The sequence below is a fragment of the Amblyomma americanum genome, chromosome 6, assembly GCF_052857255.1.
Source record: "Amblyomma americanum isolate KBUSLIRL-KWMA chromosome 6, ASM5285725v1, whole genome shotgun sequence".
Lineage (NCBI taxonomy): Eukaryota > Metazoa > Arthropoda > Arachnida > Ixodida > Ixodidae > Amblyomma > Amblyomma americanum.
The window spans coordinates 61,298,362-61,322,523 of record NC_135502.1 but is presented as its reverse complement, the minus strand read 5'-3'; the positions used below and the strand labels follow the sequence as shown (position 1 = coordinate 61,322,523).

Here is a 24,162-nt window from a genome sequence, read left to right as displayed (position 1 = left end):
TTTTTGTGCTATCAGCATAAGAAACCAAAGACCACATGCTTTCTGTGCTTGAGCTGCGTCCATGGCTGTGTCGCAGGGACTGTGTGCAAAGTGCAACTCTTTTACTTCAAAACTGAGTTTTGTTTAATATAGCACGACACTTTACTAGTTTATTTCGTGCAAAAAGTTTATATAATACCTTTGTACCAACATGGTTACTGCGTTTTGCAAATGACCTTTTTAGTACTTTAACGCTTAAGTCACGACGGTTTTGCATTGTGACAGGTGCCTCCGCTCTCCGACAGGGGTCGGACAGAACGTAGGAAGTAAAATTTTTGTGCAGTAGATGCGAACGTTCGTCTTGTGTTTATCTGTGGAATTGAGTTTATGCCGTCTCGTGAGTATTGTTTTTTAAAATTCCGACAATTTAACGCTTGTTCTCGCAGTATAGAAGTTGCGGGCTTGTTTCACGATCAGTCAGCAGTTACTTGCACAAAAAAAATCCATCCGCCATTTTTGCTGTGCGCAAGGCTGTTGTCAAAAGTGAGTGGACCCAGTGGAGCACATATTTCGTTCAAAATTGCTTAGAATGAAGCCAGAGAGTCTCCGGCAAGGTGGGAAGTCCTTTGAAATTGATACTGCTACTGCGTGTCCCGAATTTTCTCTATTTATTTTGCTGGCTTGTACCGCATGCGGGATCATTGGAACGCTAATCCTGCTCGATGTCTCATAAAGGCGCTGAAGATTCGTGTGGTCATTTTACAGGTGCTAGACGCGGAGAAACACCTATGCTGTTCAGGCGCGCTTAATATCATTCGTCGAGTTTAACGCGGGATGAGTCACGTTCACGTGGATTGCACGGTTTCTGAAACCTGTTTTAAAGGTTCGGCGCAGCGGTGATTTTGTGGTGCAGTGACCTTCCTTGGCGCGTCGAAATCCATAACTCTGCTCTCGATCATGTAGTGTTCATCCGTTGTTTGTAACAGCAGCCTGTATCAGTATTCTGTTTGCCGTTGCTTCGCCCTCGTAACCGCCAGAGCCGAGGCCTGTCTCCGCGTCGGCGCAAACAATGACCGTGTTACGCGACAACTGTGGAAGTGGCCTAGATTTGACCGCTGACCGCGAAGGGTCAGCCCAAAAGCGTTACATCCCGCTAAGCCGACCAGTCTTTTGCCGTTTTCGCATATCCTCGCTCGTGTTTATACGGCGCGTGAATTGACCGACGCCGACGAGCAGACGGCCGGGCCATGGGCGGCACATGTTTTTGCGACGCACTTCACAACAACGAATCATAATTGAAGTGGTGTTTTGTTGATCAGCTCTGCTGTCAGGCGTAGTTTGTGCAGTTGCTTTGTTGTGCGGATGCAGCGTCCCGACTGTTATTTTGAGCTTTGTTTCATTGAAATAATTTGATACCGCAGTCGATACCAACTAAGCTTATCTGCAGGCGGCTTTCGCGTCGAGCACCGCGTGGCATTTACAGCAATCGTGTTCGTTTCGTCTGTGCACATAGTGTGCCCTTCCGCAGAAACTGTTGGCGTTGCGTCGGGAAGGGTCACTTGGTAGTTGTAACGCTGTGGGCTTCATTTGGCCATTTTTGTTGCGTAATGTTCGTTAGGGATGTTGGAGACCTCATAGTAACTATTACATCAGGTAATTACTTGTGCAATGCAATATCCAAAAATGGTTAATATTCTGATCTGCTCTGGTGTGTGTGGATGGCACTGATTGTTAGAGACATCAATGGTGTGGATTTTTAGAATTGGAGAAACACATTAAGGTGGGATAAAAATGAGACTTAAATCTATGATTTCAGTTGTTCTCTAGCCTACGTTATGAAATTAGAAACCAGGATACAGTAATTCACTGGTACGGACATAGTATTCTAGTAGTCTTCTGTAATTGCTTTGTTTGTTTACTGTGGTCCTTGTACTGTTCACCGCAATGTTGGCTGTACTGGTGGCATGACAATATAGTATGAATTTTTATTTCAATTTGCATTCCAGATTCTTCGCATCCATGACCAGCACCACTGCACCTGAGAGGTAATGTGCCGACAACATTTCCGCTAAGCATGCTTTGCTTTGCTTGAGAAGAACAAGGTGCATAATTTAGATGCCCTAATTTCTCTTCCCTCAGCTCGTTACACTTATGTGCTTACCAAAAGTGCTGTTTATCAGTGATGAAGGCCTTCTCGCAATTGTTGTGCCATGAGTTATGACTATTGGACCCAGCTGATAGGGCTGATTTCATAAGCTGTTGCTGCACAGCTGTCACACTTCATTGTGAAGGTTATAATTTTAAGATTAGCACATCGGCTCTGACGCCAAATCTACAGAAAGGAAAGAAAGTCTTAGCTTGTCAGTGTGGAATGATAGAATTGTGATGGCTAAATTTGCAAGCCGTCTTCAGCCAAATTTTTTCTTGCCTGCCGTAGGGGCATAGTGGCTGAAGGGTTGTGCTGCTGATTATGGGATTTCAGGATTGAATTCTGCCTGCTGCAGTCTCATTTTGAAAGGGGTGAGGGGTGAAAAGTAAAAGCAGCTGTGGGTTGTTCGTGGTCAGTGTGAATTAACCCCAGGCGTCATGAACTTGATCTCGAACCCTCCGTTATGGTGTCTCTCTCAGCCGGTGTGCAGTTTCAAGGCGTGTAGCTCCGTGTACTACTTCCGCCTTCTTTAACCTCTTGTGGTGGGAATATTTAATTTGCTTGCACAACAGTTCTGCATGTTAGCAAGCCCTTATACCTCTGTTGGAATTTTACATGCAGCCAGGTGATGCAGTGTGTTGTACGTCAAGATGGTTAAACAATTTTTGCTCTTGCGAGCACCTGTGAAGCCAAAGTTATGGCTCTTTGTGTAACGAAACCAGTGACGGGACATCCATGCGCGTTCTTCTCTTTAGCTTCTGAAAATAGTAATTCTGGGTATTCAGCAGGTAATTATGGCTGGGTATTAGCACATACATGATTTGTTGCTGGTATAGGTGGTGCTGGAAACATTATGAGGCCATTGTTTACTGTGCGCTATCAGTTTCTATTGCTGTTTATTCGAGCAAAGCCAGTGTAGGAGTATGGCCTGACAGAAGCTCTGTTGGTCTGAATTATCCACTGAAGTAAAAACATTATAGGGAGGCTTCTGGTGCCATGATGGAAGGCAACACACTCCGAGCTTTCCCAGCTGTCATGTTCTTTTGCTTGTCCAGTGGCAGTTGTGACAGACAGAACAAAGTAACCCATGTTTGCTGGTAGATTGGACTGTGCATTTCCCCATACTTTTTGGTGCTGAATGAGTGATGCATGCTGCCGCCATGCCTGCAGGAGAGCCGACTAGAGGGGTGGGCCAGAGCCGGTCAGCATGGCATCCAGCAGCCAGTCTGTGCGGGCCCAGAACAGCCATGGGCTGAAGCAGATCGACCTGGACCAGATATGGGGCGATCTGCGCGAGGGCATCGAGCAGGTCTACACCAACAAACAGGACAACATGTCCAAGACTCGATACATGCAGTTGTACACGTATCCTTTCATGTCTTGTCTGTCGTTGCTCGTGCTGTGTTTTGGAAGGCCATATCGTTGTGCCTTGTTTGCGGCAGGCATTCCCAGACTCGTCTTTTGGCAAAGCAGTTTTCTTTTTGTTTCTGGCACTTTCCTCCCCAGCTGCCCTGGCATTGTTGATGTGCTGCATGAGTTGGAGAGTTACTGTATACAGTTGAACCTGGATATATCGAATTCTAAGGGGATTGGAAAATAGTTCGATATAGCGAAAGTTCGGTATACAGATAGAGGCTTAACCAGCACTCAAGGTCATGACAAATTGTGGCTTACCGATCGCAAGAGTTATAACCGCAATGTCTGGGCACGCAACTTGAAAGCACTTTATTTCACGGAAAAAAACAGCTAATTTTCGACTGCTTTTTGCGCTGATTAATGAAGTTGAGAACACTAGTCCTGATCTTCTCGAGACTGCCCAGGTGCGACAGTTTGGTACCTTCCATTTCACCGCAACAACGGCAAACGAGGCTGAACGCTGATGCCAGTTAAGTGGCTGTGCACGGGTGCATCTCTTCTTGAATATAGTTGTCCAGAGTGGCGGTTTTTAAACTGTTGCAGCTACCTGGTGCCACCACAAAAGTTCTCTTCGCCAAGAGTCGTGGCAAACCATTTGGCCTTCTCCATTAACTTGGGGCCATCCACAGGGATGTTTTTCGTTCAGACTTCGAGAAACTACGCATACACCGCCTTCTCAGTTCTGTCGAAAGAAGCAGGGCACGCACGACCTGCTTTCGAGCGACTTTGCTCACCTGCTTTGAGCGTGATCTCCTGCTTGTTTAACAGCGTACCTGAGTGCTCCACAGAATGCCGAATGCGTTTGCCACGGAGGACTTCTTTTCGCCATTCTCGACATACCGGATCACTTCAAGCTTTGTTGCAAAGTCCAATTATTTCTCTTTTTTACATCCGTAGATGCCATAGCTCACTAGATGACAGAAGTCACGCATGCTACAGCCAGCGTGTTGAAACAGACACGCACAAGAAAAATTCGACAGGCCCTGCACTGGCCGATGCAGTCGACCGGCATTGGTCGAGGAGTCAGCGAAGGAATGACTAAGGCACAAAGGGAAATGAAGGAGAGAGAGGGAGAAAACTCAGTGGAAATGCTCCGTTGGTGCTAGTTGTGCCAGTCTTGGGGCGCTGCGGGCGCATCACCGCCTGGCTCCTTCCAGTTCTCTCGTCTCCCTCATCACTGAGGCGGCGCTGCCCTCACTGACGACCGGTTTTCTCTCTTTCCAGAGGAAGCATGGCTCGCCTCCGGGCCGCTCATGCTGCTGGAGATGTGTCTTTGGGGAAAGTGCACCTCCCAGGGGCCCGGCGTGGCATTCATAATATCGAATGGCCAGCGAAAATGGAGTTCGATATACTATGCAACTGGCCTATACTTTTACATAGTATTTTCAAGGGGATAATCTTTGTGTTCGATATAGCCAATAATTCGAAATATGCGGGTTCGATATATCCGGGTTCAACTGTAATGCTTAATGCTGGGACAGTCTCATGCAATCATGTCATCTTTATGCTTGTTTTCAATGTTGTAATCTGAACTTTCTCTTCTTCCCTCTTGTTCAACCAGTGGTGAAGCTTTATGTTCAGTGAGGAAGCAAAAGCTACCACCCTGTTGCAGCAGATGCCGCAGAGGATGGGAAGCAAGGGAAAAGAACTAAGAATGAGCTGTGAAGAGTATTCCAGTGCCCAGTTATGTTTGGCGACCTTGTGCGTTTTTTTTTGTGTGAGTGTGCCCTGTGTTCCTTGACCGATGGGATGTTGCTCAGCCATGTCTACGACTACTGCACCAGTGTACACCAAGGAGGCTCGCGAACACCAACGGCAAAGGCCAAGAAAAACCAACCCGTTGGCGGGGCCCAGTTTGTAGGATATGAGCTGTACAAGCGGCTGAAGGAGTTCCTGAAGAACTACCTTGTCACCCTACTCAGAGTGAGTATTTGCTCCGTTTTTATCTATAGATTCCCATTGGAAGAGGTCATCTGCTGCAGTGAAGCAGCGACTGATGTACCTGTTTATTTAATTATAAATACTGTCAATCCCATGTGGTAATTTTTACATATGGGACACAGAAAAAGTTAGACATTGTTGGGAGGAATGTTTAGCAGCATGAACAGTGATTTGTAAGCAAAGGAGAAATTCAGTAAGATATAAGCGAAGAAGGTAACATTCCAGTGTACGTTAATAACCACAGTGAAACATTGTGTCTGATAACAAATAAAACATCAGTAATGACTCAGTGAAATTGCTGATACACGCCAGTAAAAGGTTAGATTGCAGACATATCAATAAAAAGTGCATAAATTGTGTAATATGAAATAACAGTGTTGTACCATTTTCAAGTTGTTAGTGCGCTCTGATGAGGACATTGTGGACTTTAAATTCAAGCATTTTTGTGCAAGAAATTCTGTACTTGTTTAACAAATTCAGCCAGTGTAGAACCGTGTGTGTGTAATTCATGATTCTAAGCTGTTCCACACCCTATTTGCAGTCGGAAAAAATGTGTTTTTAAAGCAATCAGAGTGACATGAAAATTCATTCAAAGTCAAGAGTGTTAATGGTGGTAGGGTCTTATGTCTATATTAAAATGGTGATGCACAAGCTGGTGCAAAACTATTAGGTGTGTGAGTACGGCTCGTTTTCCCAGGCTCAGCAAACCAGCTTTCTTTAATACTAGCTGAATTAGCATGTCAGTCATTTCATATTTGTTACAAATATGCCTTATTGCCTACCTTTATATTTCTTTCAGTTTGTTGTGTTTAGTTGCAGGTAACCATACCACACTTAACATATTTTGTTGTTGATCTTATGAAGACATTGTAAGCTAGCATTTTGGTTTCGGATGGTGTAACTCGTAAACATTGTCTAAGGAAATTAACTTTTGTGTAGCGGCTGCTGTGATGCAATTTACTTGAGAGTCCCATCTGAAGTTATGCGTCAATATCAAGTTAAGATATTTATGTTCACTGATGGGGTTAGTAGAGTATTATTTATGCTGTAAGGAAAATTTAGGCTTTTTTTTGTCTTGGTATTGGTAGGAAAACGTATTTGCTAACATTTAGTCATTTGCGATTCTGTACACCTTTGGCCATTTCAACTGTATTATTTAAGTTGATGTGATCTTCGGATTATTTAATTTCACTATAAACATTGCAGCCATCGGTGAAAAGCCTGATATTTACAGGAATATTTGTCCAGAAAGGTCAATATATAGGTCATAAATAGCAGTGGCGTCAATGTGCAACCTTGCGGTGCTCCTGAGCTAGCAGGGACTGTTGGTGAGTTCTTGCTGTGCAAACTTGTGCGAACTAATACAGGTTTGTTAGGTAGTCATGAATCCAATCTACAATAAGTTATCGAATGTGGATCTTAATTTCTTCGTTAGTTTTACATCAGAAATGCTATCGATAGCTTTAAAGAAAATCTAGGAAGATGAGGTTGATTTGCTTCTGGTTATCAGTGCTAAAGGAGATGTCGTGTAATAGCTCCAGTAGTTCGATGACAGTTGAGATACCTTTCCAGAAACCGTGCTGAAAAGGTGATAAAAAATATTCGCATTCAAGATATGTGTTTAAAAATGTTGCAGTAGGGTGCAGTGATTTTGATTGAAAGAAACTGTATGCGTAAGTGAAGTGTTATTTTTTTTCTGACTGAAATAGTCTGGCCCATATAACGGCTTTTATAATTATAATTACCAGTTTTTGTAGCAACACGGACGACAATTCGCTTGTTGTCTTTTGTCGGCTTTTACACTTGCAAGTCACAATAATGATAATTCAGGAAATTCTCAGGTAACAAATTACGCTCTAGTCCTGGCCGAGCATTCATGAGAATCACTGCTCAGGTAGCCTTTTCCTGCGTGAACTTTTTCTGAGCTAAAACACTCAGATGCACCAGCTGAACATTTTAGCTATGTACGCAGTACAAAAAAAATTTTCATAGTCGATGCAAAGTTATCCTCATGTGCAAAGAAAGAGGATTGCTTAAGGCTTTGACGTTTCGGCAGCAACATAGCACAAATGGCAGTAAAACTTTTTAATTCTGGTAGAGCTTAGTTCAGCCAACATGGCAGTCAGCAGAAGCACACTGCTTTGCACTTTCAGCATGCTTAAACCAGTAATGCTTTTGCAGACATGTAAGAATTCATTTTTGCGTGCGCTATTTGTTTTCACTCAGATATTTCTTCTTGAATCTGTTTTGTGTATTAAATGAAAACCAGCTGCAGCTCTATGTTAATGGTCTGCTTCATTGTAATCACCTTGATGACTTGGAAGGGATCGACAAGGGAGGGAAATGTATGAGACTATGGTGGAAATGAAAAGGCCTTGCCTCATACTGACAGAATTGGGAACTCTAAAAGAAGGATTGGTAGTGCTAATTTAGTATTGAAATTTGCATGAAACAGGGTGCAGTGGTGTTCTGCAGTTAAATTTCAATATTATCATTATCAGTATCCTACAGCAGCCGCCGCGGTGGCTGAGTGGTTAAGGCGCTCAGCTGCTGGCCCGAAAGACGCGGGTTCGATCCCGGCCGCGGCGGTCGGATTTCGATGCAGGCGAAATTCTAGAGGCCCGTGTACTGTGCGATGTCAGTCCACGTTAAAGAACCCCAGGCGGTCGAAATTTCCGGAGCCCTTCACTACGGCGTCCCTCATAGCCTGAGTCGCTTTGCGCCGTTAAACCCCCCTAAAACTAAAAAAAAAGTATCCTACAGCATAGCCAAATCTCGGTAAAATGCGGTTTATTGAAGGCACTTACAGTGCCCAAGAGGGAATTATTGTAGGAGAAATAAGTATATGAAAGAGCAGGAAGAATTCATCAACATTAGACAAAAATGCAGTATTGGCGACACTAGTGGCACATGTTAAATGCGTAGTGTTTCTTTCAAAAGTGTTCATTATATTTTATTGTGGTTAGCACTCTCATTGATCAGGGCAACTGTTGGCGCAAAAAAAAAAATAAAAGTATTGGTTGAAAAGTAGTGCTCTCTCAGCAGTGCCAAGTTGAAGTATGCTAATATGCTGAGTTGTTAAAACCGCCTTAGAGTCCTGTATTTCATCCACAAAAATTGTCCATTCAAACTCATTGGCAGGATGTACATTAGTGTGCCGTAATGGCTTTTTGTGACGAAATGCTAGTGAGCACTATGCTACATTAAAACTAATTACTTCCTGGTAGCTGGGACCATATTTCTTGGTTTCGTCACTTTGTGCAATCGCTATCATGCACGGCTACCACGGTTTCCAACATTTGGATACACAAAGGCTAGAGTGCCCACTGATTTAGAAATTCTCTGCAGAGCTACTCTTCTTCATTTCTTATAAAATCGCTGAAGGATCGGGCACCCTGGGCACTCAAGCTTTTTGTTGAACCCCCCCCCCTGGAAAAAAAAAGTCCTCAGAATTCAGTTATTGGTCGCTTCAGTGCTCTTCTAGCACTCCATTGCCCTTTTATTTCTGGCACAAATATTTCATTTGATAGCTTTTCCTTACCATGTAAAAAAAGATGTTTTTTTTTTAAGGGTTCATTTTGTAATTTTTTGTATTGAAAATTGCATTGTCAATGCCTCTGGAAGGTTTTTCGCTTAGTACAAAGATTTAAAACTCTTAAATCTGAATAGGGCAAAAACAGGAGATAGTTTGTTGCTCGTTGCTCATTTTAAAGAAAAACTGTGCCAGTTTGGTTGTAAAAAAAAAACGGTACAAAGGAATGACCAGACAAAGAACATTTCATCTGGTTTTATGGTAGTCGTTCTTGTCTGTGGGCTTTATAGTTTTTTCGCAGCGAGTGTTTTTTTTGTTATCTGCAAGACAGCACTTCAACAGCTGCTGAGGTGTGTCCTTTGACAACTAGTAATATATACGATTTACTTGAATAGCATTTCTCCCACAAACCAGAGAGTTCAAGTGGTTTTTTGCAGAGCTCTTTGATATTACCAGTTGTGAAACTTCCCATAGGGTCCATGTATCAAAAAGTAGAGGTACGAGGTGGCCAAAGTTCGAGTGATTGCGGATTGCTGCGCCACCCACCCGCAATAACATAAGCTGGGTTCACCTTACATACTTAGAGATTGTTGATAAACGCACAACTGCCTGGCAGTAAAATCAGGAAATCAGATGTATTTACAAAAATCCGTAGCTACAGTAAAATCTCGTTACTACGAACATCAGATTAACGAAATTTTCAGATTTACGAATTTTTTTAAAATCCCCGCCAAAATGCCTATACTTTCAATGTAAAAAACTTTCAGTACTACGAATTTCAAATTACCGAATATTTCAGAATAACGTATGTAATTTAATCTCGCATTCGTCGCAAAACGCTTCGTTATTACGAAGTTCCGTACCAAATCCCTGAAGCTGACGCCTGTCATCATCATCCGAAGCATCAGCTATGCGCTGGGGAACTCGTTGCAACGGATACAGCCCCAGCGGTATCGCCATCACGCGAGGCGGCGCGAGCTGCCGCCCGATACAAAGGGTAAGGCCATTATCATCCACCCAGCGTGTGGTCACATACGTACTGCGCAGCAGTCTTAAGCCTATTCAGCGCAGTGTCACCACGTCGACAGCGAACGTTAGGATCTGCGAAGTTATCGGCGCTGTGATTGTGTTGTGCATTAGCTTTGCTGTCAATGAGTTCTCCTGGCCCCCGCGTTAAAAAGAAGCGACGCCAGTTTTCGCTTAAAGAAAAAGCGGACATTCTGTCGCAGCTGCTGGAAAAAAGCAAGCGGACTTGTGCAGGGAGCTTGGCATTACACCGTCAACAATAGCAACGATGTTCCAAGATCGGGACAAGATCGTAAAACTACATCGAGTGTCGCAGCTGGCTCCCTCAAGAAAACGTCTGCGGCTGGGCAACTACCGTGGACAGCGACTTTCGAATTATGTGGATAGCGACAGCGCGGCGGCTACATCCGCGGAGCTCACCACCGAAGACATCGTGAATCAAGTGCGTGAGCAAGACGATGCCAACACTGGATCAGCGCACGAAGAGGAAGAGATTGTTTCCAGCTCGGATGTCCTAGTCTTTCTAGAGAAGACCCGATCATTCCTCGGGCGCTGCAAAGATGTCCCCGATGACGTGCACAGGAAGGTCGAGGATGTGGAGACGTTCGTCCTGCAGCGTTTGTCGTCTACTCGCCAGAAGAAGATAAGACTTTTTCAAGCAATAAATTGTAGTTAAACTGTGCCCAGCGTTATCGTTTATTATTTACTTACCAACACATAAATCTGCAGCAAAGGTACCTAATTTTAGTTCTTGTGATGCATTACTGACATGAAAATAATGGTTTTTCGGTACTACGATATTTCAAAATAACGATTGAAATTCGGCGGTCCCGTGAAGTTCGTTGTAACGAGATTCTACTGTATAACAGCCTGAGACATAAATTCAGAGGTGAAAGAAGAAAAAAGAAGTGCTTTTCAGAAGATAGTGGCACCACGTGGCAACAGCTTTTATTGGCCACTTCCAGATGGCGCTACCATCTGTAAGCACCAGCAGAGCGGCTGCTGGGATTAGTTACTTTTTGGAACAGAGTTTCGCTTTGGTATGACCTAAGAGCTCTGGTTTTCTGAGCAAATATTTCTGGTGAAAATGTCATCGAGTGTCATCAGCATAATGAGCTAATGGAATACTGTTGAGATTGGTTGACACATTCTCCTGAGGTAGACATAGTATATGACCACAATAAGCCTATTCTTTGTCAGCATGATGGTTCTGTTCTCATTTGTTTGGGTTGCTTTACTAACTTCATGGGGGAGGGGGAGAACTTATCATCACAGCTGTGCTTGTGGAGAGCCCCAGTGTTGGACCCTACAATCTGTGTGCAGGATGGAATTGACCTGATGGATGAGGATGTCTTGCGCTTCTACACCAAGGAGTGGGAGGAGTACCAGTTCTCGAGCAAGGTCCTCAACGGCATCTGCTCGTACCTCAACCGGCACTGGGTCAAGCGGGAATGCGACGAGGGCAGGAAGAACATCTACGAGATATACCAGGTGTGTTCACTCGCTCTCTTTCTCCGTCGTTTTCTTCACTGCAGGGAAACTGAGAGATGCTTGGTGCTTGCATCTTGAGAGGCGCTCAAGGTTCATGATGTTTCAACACATAGCATTGTCCCATTCACGAGAAAAGCTGGCATCCACTCGTGTGTGTCACGAAAAAGCATGTGGCCCACCTGTCACACCTGCCCACCAGGTTGTGGGCAACCTGCCCTCGCCATGCCAAGTGGCAATGAAATTATTGAGACCTCCGCATCGTGGCACTGCACATAGCTCATTGGTTGAGAGACAGGCAGCCTCCTAAAGCAAAAATGGGCCTCATGGGAGCTCGGGACAAGTCATCCGAGCCTTGCAAGCCCTGCCGATGACCGTTTGTGAGCAGCCACCTGTCAGGGCATTGGCACATCCCTAAACTGCTACACCACTGTGCCAGTAGAGTCGAATCCCGCATCAACAAACTTCACGTGACCTGCGAAAAATTTCGCTGAAACGGAAGCTTAGTTGTCTTGACATCAGGCCAGAACATTGACAGATTGGACTGGATAGTTCATGAACGTTTGTATAAAAAAAAAAGACTGAGCTTTGGTCTTTCGCCATTTCGAAATCGTCGCCGTGGCGCAATTTTCGTTTTACTCTGCATAATAAGCACACCTGTTACTTTTGCTATCGAAACTAATATTTTTGTCCGCACGCGTTATAAAAGTGCCACGCTTTTGTCCTGCGAGATTCCGTACTGAGGCGACGATGCCTGGAGGCATTTCAGCGTGAACTAGGCGCGCGTGCGCTCATGGCACTTCGCTGTTACCTTAGTAGAATGTACTGTGTTTACATATATATAATGTAAGGGAGAAGTTTGGGACCTTAGGAAAAGAAAAAAAAAACATTGATTGTGACGCGATCTCGTACTGGTCAGACTAACCATAGCCGAGGCTCAGAACATGGGGAATGGGCACGCAAAAATATGAAGGCAGCGAAAACATCAATGCATTTAAGACGCAACACTTTAGAAACGAGCGCGACGTCATTGAGCTCAGCACAGCCTGTGACATGTTGGGCGGCATTCTTGTTCTCAATCAGCTCTGTCCTGTTTCCATGTTCATAGCCACACTCTTTTTGCCCATGTGTGCTGAGCATTTTGCCCAAAGGTTATTGTAAATTGGCTTCTCCTAGTAGCTCACAAGCCCGGTGGTTAGAGTCGCTGTAGCTGTCTTGGAGAGCTGCGAAAAAAAAAAAATGTGTTGTATTCGTACTTTAGCTTCGAATACTATAGCGTGAGATGCGTTCATAAGACGATCTGAGGAAAAAATTTCGTGTTATATTGATGTAAATATGGTGGCTTAACACTTTCTCCGTACCCAAACCACTCTGGGTGAGGGGGTGTCCTTTTTTGTTGCTTGCTCCTGCCAGCCTCTTTTCTGCCATTAATTTGCTTGCTGTGTTTTCGCCATTTTGTGCCCTGATCAAGATGTTGAACGTATATTTCTTATGTGAATTTTTTTGCACACTGTTGCAATGCTAATATTCCCTTCCTTGTTTTTTTTGTTCAGTTGGCCCTGGTGTCCTGGAGGGACTGCTTCTTCTCACCACTGCACAAACAGGTGATGCACCACATGGAGTGTATTCTCTTGGCAGATGGTGACAGTTGTGTAAGTTGAAGGGCAACTGCTCGTTGTGCTCTCACAGCCTGCTGAGTTAGCGTTTTGGGGGCAGATGAGTAGGGATACGAATATAATGGGCACTTCTGCCTACTGGGCCATGCCGCTTGATGTTACACTGCTTGCAAATGGGGAGACGTCTCTTTGATGACTGCGCATCTGCCAAACAAGGCATGCAGAAGTGTGGTGGCCGTGCAGCTTATGAACATCACTTTTCATCAAACCTGGAAACGGCAGCTTGCAGCCATTTGCTGTTTTGTATGTATAATACTTACTAATTCGCTGAGTTGTTATGGCAACAATTTGAGAGGTGGTTGCATGTGGGCACTCAACAACTGCAAGAATGCCTCCTGCCAAATCAAGTACACGGCATCATGTGCAGGAAGCACTGAGGAGGCAAACATTACACTGCAGTTAACTGATCTCCTTCCTGGCCTCGTATGTTGGTTTAGGTGTAACGTTAAGAGATCGGAAGCGGGCAGAGTGGGTGAGGGAACAAACACGGGTTAATGACATCCTGGTCGAAATCAAGAGAAAGAAATGGGCTTGGGCAGGGCATGTAATGCGAAGGCAGGATAACCGCTGGTCTGTAAGGGTAACGGAGTGGGTTCCAAGAGAAAGTAAGCGTAGCAGGGGGCGGCAGAAGGTTAGGTGGGCGGATGAGATTAAGAAGTTTGCAGGCAAAGGGTGGATGCAGCTGGCAAAGGATAGGGTTAATTGGAGAGACATGGGAGAGGCCTTTGCCCTGCAGTGGGTGTAGTAAGGCTGATGTTGATGATGATGACCTTATTTTCTTGCCATTTTGCTAACGTTGGTTTTGTGTGTCTCAGGTGACCAACGCTGTGCTAAAGCTGATTGAGAAAGAGCGGAATGGCGAACCAATCAACACTAGGCTGGTCAGCGGTGTGATGTTCTGTTACGGTAAGAAACACCTTGATACATTGTGGCCTTGCCATCTCCTTTTTCTGTGAAATACAACAAAAAACAAAGAATTACAGTTAGTGTGTTGCGACTTTCTGTGATCCAAGAAAGCACTGATCCTCCTCCATAACATAAAGCATTGCCCTTTAAGCTTCCCTCAGTGGCTCAGTTTTTGTTAGTAGTGTGCATTCTTCTCTTTCATTTCATTAGAAAATAATTCTGATCCAACAAACCTGCGTTCCGGTTAAATTGCTCAGATGTACACTCACCATCAAAGTTTATGGAAGCCAACTTTTGCAAAGAAATACTATCATTGATTTGCATCCAGGGCACATTTTTTGAGATATTTTTTTATTGTGCAAGTTTGCCCTTTGGCATAAATTGTTCAAGATTTAATGGTGAGCTGTTTACCGTATTTACACGATTGTAAGTCGACCTGCCGTAAAAACCGGACTATAGGTCGGACCGGAATATAGGTCGACCCCCCAACTAACCAATTCTAAAAATGAAAAAGATCTTTTTCAATAGGAAAAGTACCGAAAGACATCCTTACTTTGAAACAAATGCGACTCGAGAGGTTGCACAATGGTGACAGTATTTAATTTCATTTAAATGCTGCTTGTATGTACACCCGGCAAATTTTTTAACAATATTGCGCACCAATCGGCCCGCGTGTTTGTTTCTGGCACAGGCAAGTACGGCGCCGTAGAGCAAAGCCCTCCTCTTCATGAATCGCCGCAACCAGGATGGCGAGCCTTTGAATTGCGCCCTCGTGAGTCTAGAGGCACGCGCGATCTCTGCCGCTTTCACGCGGATGCATTCGGCAGTCACAGGCAGCGATCTTGCTCGCAGCGCAACGTTTCCTTCCTATTCTCGATACACTACGGTCTGCCCACGAAATGATGTTTTGTTCTGGTTGCTGCAAGTTGTAATACGCAGCTTCTGCCTCCGCCAGTACTGAATGCTCTTTTCGGATACTCCAAATTCGCGCTGTGCCGCCAGGTTCCCGTGAGCTTCCTCGTACTCAATCATGTTTTTCTTGAAGGCGACGGTAAATTGCCGTCGGCTTCCGCTTTGCGCCTACTGAAACGCAAAATGGCGGCACTGCTGCTGATGGCGATGGTGATGGAGGCTGTTGACTTCAGCCACCCATTGTTGCAAGACTTCCGTATTTTTTCCGCCAATGACCGGTATATAAGACGGGGGTCGACTTCTCACCATGGTTTTTTGAAAAAAAGTTCGACCTATATTCCGGTTTTTATGGTATTTTTCAAGAATTGAAAATCCGAAGGGGGGTCGACTTAAAATTGAAACCAAAGCATCGCACCATAAATAAAGGCAAGACAAACGAGATATCCTGCATGCTACAGCGTGGTTGCATTTTTGCTACGCAGCTCCATCGCATTGCTCTTGGTGCTGGCCTTGAGCAGCTGCTATGTCAACGTGCAGAACCGGCATCCCCGCCCCGCACGAGGCTGCCGATGGTGGCTGTCGATAAGCAGCAAACCGGCATCATCCCACGCCCCACACGTGGCGCAGATTGCGGTTGCTGATAAGCGGCGGCAGTCCGATAACGCATTCGCGTTCTACTCTTAATAGGCGTCGTCCAAGTTTTTTTTGTTTACTTTCAACTGCACGCTCGGCGCTCAAGGGAGCATTGACAGTTGATGGAAGGGCCGCAGTTCCAATCGCGGCAGCACCGACACTCCCCGGTAACGCTGCTGTTCCACCGCCACTTGGAACCGCAGCGACGCCGGGGAGTGTCGGTAGCCGACGGAAGAGCCGACGCCGCTCACGCTCACGCTTAGTTTCTCTTTGGCCCTGACATATTTGACTGCTGCCGGCCGCGTTTCAAAAGGTTTTAATGTAGTGCTTCGTCATTCGTGCCCCGGGTCCGGTAAGCGACCGGCGCTTGTTCACGGCAACATTCAAGATGGCTGTCATTCTTTACGCCGAAGAAACTACCGTATTTACTCGAATCTAGGCCGGCCACGATTCTAAGCTGAGACCCGAAAGTTGAAGGCCACAGAAAAAAAAAAACTTACCTCGATTGTAGGCCGGCCGAAAAAACAACACTGTTTATACCTCATTATCACAATTATTTTTATGACGCAACACGACTGTTCTTACGTCGCCGCGCACGTGAAAGTGCGTGGCGCGAAACGACTGCACCATGTGTCTGCGCATAGGCGACTTGGTGTAGAGAGAGGAACTCGAGTGAGACACAGCGGGAAGCATCGTTCCTGCATGCTCTGCCGAAGCGTGATTGATGGCCCCGAGAGGGACCGTTGAAAAAAAAAAAGCTGCCAAAGGAGCTTTGAGAGAAGAGGAGGAAGAGAGGCGGCGTTGGGCGAGGAGACATATGCAACGCCAGCCCGGGATCAGCCCCCGCTCATTCGTCATCATCATCGCTGACTTCTTTATCGCTGGCCTCCTCGAACAGTGCACTATCTTCACTGCCATCAAGTGCATTAGAGATGCAGCACTTGCGGAATGAGCGTGCAACCAAGCTTTCTGGGATGTCATCCCAGGCTGCAGCTATCCAAGTGGCTACAACTCCCAGTGAGGCGCGCTTTATTCAGCCTGTTGGTGTAAGCTCGCGCCGCTCTTCACTAAGCCAGTCCACGTAGTACTTGCGCAGCCGATCCTTGAAAGGCTTATTGAGGCACACATCAAGAGGCTGCAGCTGGCCTGTCATGCCGCCGGGTATGATGGCGACGTCGGTACCGGCTTCGGAAAGCGCAGCTTTTACGCCGTCAGTGAGGTGTCCACGGTAAGAGTCCAGGACGAGGAGGGAACGTTTGGCCAAGAGGGCCCCTGGACGCCGCTGCCAAACCATTCTGATCCACTGCTCAACCATATCGCTCGCCATCCATCCATTTTCGTTGGCGCGGACGATCACATTTCTTGGAAACACTTCCCGAGCTGGTAGAGTCTTCCTCTTAAAAATTATATACGCCGGCAGCTTGTGGCCATCCACCGTGCAGGCCAGCATTACAGTCATGCGCTGCTTTTCGTATCCGGCCGAGCGCACTTTCACTTCCTTGGCACCTTTTTCGTTCACGGTGCACGCCACTGGCATGTCAAACCATAGCGCCGTCTGGTCAGCGTTTCCCATTTGTCCTACGGCGTAGCCGTGCTCCATCCTCTTCCTTATTACGAATCGCTGAAATGAGATCAGCTTCTCTTCGAAGTCGCCCGGCAGCTTTTGACAAATGGACGTGCGACGTCGGAGGCTGAAGCCAAAGCGCTTCATGAACTTCTGCAACCAGCCCCGGCTGGCTTTGAACAGTTCCCGGGGGACGCCTCGCTCTCTCGCCAGCTCTCTTGCTTTGGCTTGCAGCACTTCCGTGGTCACTGGAAGTGCCGCTGACCTCTGCGTCTCCACAAACTCGGCCAGAGCTACCTCCACTTCTGGATGGCGGCCTTTCTTGGGGCCCGTGAAAGCCGTTCTCGTTGCCGCGCAAGCAAAAATTTCGTTACGCTGCCCCCTCCAACGGCGAACATTCTTCTCATCCACGCCGAAGTCCCGCCCGGCTTGAAGATTTGACGACTGCTCTGCAGCGACTATAACTTTCCGCTTGAAGGCGGCACTATAATGGCACCGCCTGTTTGGTGCCATGGTGTTGGTGATAAAAACTACGCACGAAAACTTCACTGCTGCGAATGTGCTCACGCCACCGCACGAGAACAGAACAAGGCCAAAATGGCAGCCAGTGCTCATGTGTGCTTTGATCAGTATCGGCTACGGATAGCAACGGCTACAGTGCTGTCTTTCGTTGGCGTTTTGTGGGGGCGCCACCTGCGTGCTACATTTATTCGTATTTTACGAATACGAAACCTCGAAACGAAATCCTCGAATCTAAGCCGACATAAGAGTTCTACATCTCGTTTTTTTGAAAAAACTATCGGCCTAGATTCGAATAAATACGGTAACTGCGCGCTGGGCCGCAAGTTCGACGTTCGCAATGGGTGATATAAGTGTGCCAGCTGCAGCGAGGCAAAATTTTCAGCTGTTCCACGCGATTTCGTGATGTGGCTAATTGTGAAGTGCAGGATTTCGCTGCACAACGATGTTAGAACAACGAGCTGTGGGACCGCAGCAGCAATCACGATGGCAGCGCTAGTGAGGACGATGGCGCAAGTGTGGACGAGTAGTCCAGCGACTAATACATTTTCGTTTTGGAATATGCCCACGGGTGCTCCCGCACGTGGCAGCCGGTAGCCGGTAGCGGCTGGCGATTGCAGGATAGCGATATCGCGTCCTGTTATCAAAGGCCAAGCGTAAACAATCTCCAAGTTTTTTTTTTTTTTCGGAAATGTGATGGGGGGGGGGGGGGGTCGACATACATTTGAGTCGACTTACAGTCGTGTAAATACGGTAATTTTCATAACCAAGTTTAGGCTGCATTTATAGAGTCCAGGCAGTGCAGAAATGGCGGTGAAATTGCTTTCTTTTTTCCAGTGCTGCCTTGCATACACTTTGGCAGTGAGTGTGCAGTCGGGGACAAAAGTTTCTAGGATGTGTGAGCCGCAAACAAAGCTGATAGCTCTATTATTAGCTGCTGGATTGAGACCACGCTTGAAGTGAAAGTCAAACTCACATTCTTTAACCTACGGTTGTGGAATGACGTGACTGCTGAAAAACATGGTGCATATGGGCCTAAGCCGCTTTCGCAGCGCCTAGGGACTTTGTCTCCGGTAATACATAGTCTTTCTTCTTAACTGAGAATGATATGGGAGGTGAGAGAAAAAGCTGCTGTTTGGTGACTCTGCAGAGTGATTCCTAATAGAGTCAAGCGTGGATATATCAAACACGTATATTTCGACTTATTGGCTGTATCGAACACAGAATATCCCCTTGAAAATGCTATGTAAAAGTATAGGACAGTTGCGTAGTATATCGAAGTTTTGCCATCCGCTCGATGTTTCGAACGCTGGGCCCCTGGTAGGTGCACTTTCCCCAAAGACACTCGCTTCTCCGGTCTCACAACGCGTGGCACGGAGGTGAGCGGCAACATTTGCAGGTCATGCCTCCTCGGGAAAGAGAGAAAACCGGTTGTGAGGGCAGTGTCTTCTCACTGCCCTCGCCCTCACGGCGTCGCCACCAAATTGCAGCCAGCAGTGTGGCGCCCAAATCAACGGCCGCCAACATCCCGAACCGCGTGAAGAATTTTCAAACAGCACATCAGAGCGAAGTGTTGCCATGACTCAGCCTCGATGCAACCTCGCAGAAGCTAAGCGAAACGCACGTGTGGTCTTTTATTGAACACGACTGAGGTGTGCGCACGCCCGCCGACTTGCATGCTAGGCGGTTATTGCAACAGCGTGCATCATACGCTGCATGCATGTGTTTACTTTTTAGTTAACATAACCGGCTTTGAGTACTAATATAACTTTATTAGTAGAAAGGAAAGACATCGGTTACGGGTCCGTCGAGAGCACGATGGTCGAGAGATGCAAGGTGCAGCGAGGGCCGCCGTCCCAACCTCCGTCGCCGCCTTCTCGGGTGGCCACTCACGTTCCATGAGAGTCAGCGGGCCTGTGTGAGGCACTGTTATCATCGACGAGTGGAATAATTTGAGTATATCCACCGTTCATCGCAAAGTGCAAACCATCGTCGCGCAAGCTGTCGTCTGCTTCCATGGCGGCTGCAGCTGCACCATTTCGGCACCGACCATTGAGGAGGTGCACAGTTTTCCTGCACTTTCCTGAACTAGACCTGCACAACATCTGCATGCACTTTTTTGAAACGAATGGCGTCGTGCAGACGGCGCCATCTTGCACCGCTGAAACGAATGGCGAAGTGCAGCACCGTGAGAACCAGTTCACGTAGTGTAGGCGAATCGAATGGACCTGTGGCCTCCGCGATAGAGCGCACGCGTGTGCGGCACTGGAGCCGATCACGGAGGCCACAAGCCAGGTAGTGGTTGCGCTTGCAGCGCCCCACGACTGGCACAACAAGCTTCAGTGGCGCGTTTCCGCTGAGTTTTCTCCCTCTCCATCCTTAATTTTCCTTTGTGCCTCCTTGACTGGCGCCAGTCGACTCCATTGGCCAGTGCTGGGCTGTCACATTTCTCTTGTGCGTGTCTTTGTTTCAAGTTTTCAACGCGCCGATTGTAGCGTACATGACTGCTGTCATCTATCTAGTGAGTTGTGGCATCTAAAGAGAAAGAATCTGGGCTTCGCAACAAAACTTGAGGTGATACGGTGCGTCTAGACTGGCAAAAAGAAGTACTCTGTGGCACCCGCAGGGGGGCGTCTGCAGCTTGCAGGCGTTGGTGAGTGGCGACACCACGGGTTTCCGAGCATCCGCATGGACATCCCCGCAAGGGGATGATGGTGAACAGTGCATCACCACAGACCTGAGCACCCGCGCCTAGCCGTGCGTGGCATCGCCGTGTCCGGGGAAAAAGGGATCCTGGTGGTTGAGCCGATGCCGAGCGTTTGGACCCTTAAGGCCCCTCGGCGGAGGCAACACACCACTTTGGCCCCAGCTTCCTGTAGACGGCACCTCCGGCCTGATCCAACCGGGGGGAATCGGCAGTCGCCTTTTCCTCCCCTCCCCTCCATCTTTCACTTTCCTATTTGTCTCACAACTCTCCTATATCCTACTCACTTCTTGGTTTTTCCTTTTTTCCTGGTGGCGAGGGTTAACCTTGTGTGGCCAACTACCCTGAGTTGTGTCATATTTGGTTATAGTTGAGGTGTACAGCTGGCGTGGCCAGGACTTGCTTTCAAGTTACTGTCCCGTCCCCTTGTTGGACTCCGTGGTGGGGGGCTGGCACCATGAGCGAAAAACTAAATTTTTTTTTATGGCTCCCCCCTTATCCAAACCTGATCGCTCTCTAAAAAAGAGGGAGGAACGAAGCAGCCGATTTTTTCTCAAAAAAGAGAAACATTTTCAAAGTTCCACGTAATCCACAGTGAAAGTGGCGGAATACAGGCGCGAATAATATCCCCATTCCTTGTGTCAAAATGCTTAACCGATACCTTTGGCCCTGGCTACAAGGTCTCAAAAATGGGCAGTGGCGACTTACTTCTTGAACTGCGCAACAGCATCCAGTGTTCTAAACTCTCAAACATTGCGTCTATACGGGACATCTCTGTCTCTGTAACCCCCCACCGATCTCTAAACACAGCCCGAGGTGTAATCTCTGAATCTGACTTACCCCCGTATTCACAAACTGGCCTTACCTTTACCTTACTTTAACGCAAAGGGCGACTTTCAGAAAGGTTACTGAAAGTGAAAGGTAAGGAAAAGGCCAAGCTGTGCTTCAGAAATCCACCTTTCGACAGCCTTACGGAAAGCGCCCTTACCCACAGAAGTAAGAGGTATGGTAATGAGGCTAAAGAAATATTAATGCTTGCTGCATCAGTGGATGCACTGATAACTTGTTTTGTATACTATAGAAATCAGTTAAACATATACTGGAGCTGTCGTAATCACTCAGTAGACGAAATTAACTAGCCTAACTCAAATTTTTATGCATGTTTCCTCTTGGCCTAGCCACAGTGATAGGCAGCCGTCGCTACTACAAGAAGCTTTGTTGAGTCGACGTCGGTGTTTGTTTATTTTCGTTTGCCTCGATCGTGTTGTTTCGCGCTAAGCGTGAAAAATGCGCCTTTTCTGAGGATTGTTGGCCAATACGGAGATGCTGGTAGAAGGGACAACTGCGATACAAGGAAATTTAATCCCATAGCCGCTTTGCTGCTGCTGCCTTGTGCGGCTCGGCCTTGGCTTCTGCAAGATCCACTGCTGAAGGCGTTGCGGAACTAGGGCATATCTTTATTTTATTTTAGGACGGGTTCACAGTAAAGGGGTGAGAGAGTAGTATTTTTATTATAGCGCTGGCCTGTTCCGAAGCGCCCTCAGCTGCGGCATCGATGCGAAACTAGCTAGGCTTAGCGACGAGCAAGGCAGTCAGAAAGCAGCATAGTCCGTCGCCCGGCGCGCCCGCAGGCGGTGTCGCTGCCGGAAGATGGGCTCTTGCGCAGGCATGCTGTCATTGCTCGAATATTGCAGGCGGACTTTCCGATAGCATGGCTGTTTTGTTTTTTCTGGCGCGAACGTGAAGTACGCCAAGCCAGCTGGCCGGCCGGCCTAGCTGAATCCCGTGCGCCGGCGTCAAAAAATGAGCTGGAGATTGTTCTTGGCGTGAATAATAAAACATAGGATAGAAAAATGTCAACAATATATTATTTTTGTGGAGTACTGGCCAATACTGAGTTGCTGGTAAAAGTGACAGCTGTGATGCAAGCAAATTTCTTGCGAGAACCGCCTCGCAGCTTCCGTTGACCCGACGTTGCGGTCCGGCTCGCTTGGCGTCCGCCAGCTCCGGTGCCGAAGGCGTCGTGCAAATTGACCATATTTTTAGTTTATTGCAAGATGTAGTTATTGACAGCACAGTGATATCAATAGTGCACCACTATTACAGCGCAGGCGACTTCAGAAGAGCTGTGCGCTGCTGCATCGATGCGAAACAGGCTATAGGCCTAGCGGCGACCAGGGCAGCCGGGCGCAGTTCGTAGCTCGGCGTGCCCGCGGGTGGTGCTGTAGCCGAAAGCTCGCTACTTGCTCAGGCATGCTTTGTCACTGCTCGACGATAGCAGGCAGTCTTTCTGATAACATAGATGTTTTGTCTTTTCTGGTGCGAACTTCAAAGCGTGACACCGGCCGTGGGCGGCGCTTGAGCTGAGCTGCGCATCGATGCTTGCTGATCGGTGTTTCCCTGCTTGCAGTGGGGCGGCAGTTCGCAAGCGGCGACCAGCGCGGCGCACCGACGAAGTTTCCGCACATGTCTCTCCTGCTTTAGTCTTTGCCGGTAACAATGTTGCTACGATTACGGCGGATACAATCGATACCACCGGTAAGGATACATCGACAGGGTAGTCGGCGACAACTTGTAAAGTTCCCGCGCCGTAAAAGCGAAGGGTGGTAAACAGTCGCAGCAGCAGCGGCACGGGGCAACCTCGTCCGTTAGGGCAGCGGTGCAGCGACAGCACAGACAAGAGTTCCAACATGGCAGGCTTCGAAAAGTGGTACCTTGCCAGAAGCTCGTCGAATAGCTCCATCGGGTAGTGGCGATCCCTCAGCACTCGCCATGCCGGCTTCGCACAATGGGGCACCTGATCGATTTCTTCCATTAACTCCGTGAACTTGATAAATCGAAGAAGCGGTCGTCGATCGTACTCAGTTGCCATGTTGAATTGACTAAAGGAGCTGTTAAAGGTTGCCGCGGCCGCAAGACCTGCTCGAAATGCACTTCGAAAGACCACCATTCTGAGGAATGTGACGCAGCACTGCGCTGCGCAAACTGCGAAAGAGACCATGCTGCGTACTCAAGGCGTGTCCGTCCTGGAAAAAAGAAAAAGAAATAATTACCATGAAGACAAAGGAAAACATTTCATTCAAAGAAGCAAGGAGGTATTTTGTGCTTATCAACACATTCTCTTTCACAGCAAAACCCAACTTCGCTGATGTGGTGTGCGGGGGCGTAGCACCACACAGCACTACGGCACCTGCCAAGGCCGCTTTCACAGAGCCTATGGCAGGGCCATCCACGCCCCAGGCAGGGACAGCGAAGGCTGCTCTGCCACACTCAAAGCAGGGAGTGCCGGTCCATGGGTCGGCATCCCGCAGGACCTCCCACTGTCGGGAGAGGCCTGAAACTAACACAACTGCGGCCCCTCCGCGGTCCTCCAGCACCTCAGTTGAGGTGATGGATACAACACCCACTCCGCCTCCATTACAGAGGCGGAACAGCTCTCTTGAGCGGAAAAAAGACAGGCCCCTCATAACGGGCCCACCACATAAGTAAATCCCCCTTCATTTCCTCTCAAAAACATAAACATGGCTTTTTTAATTCAGTGGAATTGCAGAGGACTTATGTGGAATTAGAGTGACATAACATATATTTTAGGGTCAATGTTACCCATAGTTTTATGTGTTCAGGAGACCAATCTTGGTCCGCAACATGTGCATATCCTAAAACATTATAAAACTTTTAGACGTGATCGAGAGCAGTCAAATCGACTCTCGGGAGGCG

The 24,162-nt window shown here is 47.3% G+C and overlaps 1 protein-coding gene across 6 annotated transcripts in view; it reads left to right on the top strand.

Annotated features, from left to right (window-relative positions):
• The first annotated feature begins 261 nt into the window (after positions 1-261).
• Cul1 (cullin 1) overlaps positions 262-24,162 on the top strand; it is a 65,012-nt gene continuing 41,111 nt past the window's right edge. The window contains exons 1-7 of one of the 6 annotated variants that reach the window (XM_077627152.1): positions 262-376; positions 1,986-2,024; positions 3,299-3,493; positions 5,305-5,467; positions 11,367-11,534; positions 13,085-13,135; positions 14,023-14,113. In XM_077627152.1, the coding sequence (XP_077483278.1) occupies positions 3,336-3,493; positions 5,305-5,467; positions 11,367-11,534; positions 13,085-13,135; positions 14,023-14,113 (631 nt within the window). In that variant the 5' untranslated portion in view covers positions 262-376; positions 1,986-2,024; positions 3,299-3,335. Of the gene's footprint in view, positions 594-1,281; positions 1,633-1,985; positions 2,082-3,298; positions 3,494-5,304; positions 5,468-11,366; positions 11,535-13,084; positions 13,136-14,022; positions 14,114-24,162 lie in introns of those variants that run through there. The other 5 variants (XM_077627156.1, XM_077627154.1, XM_077627153.1 and 2 more) reach the window with 5 other exon arrangements.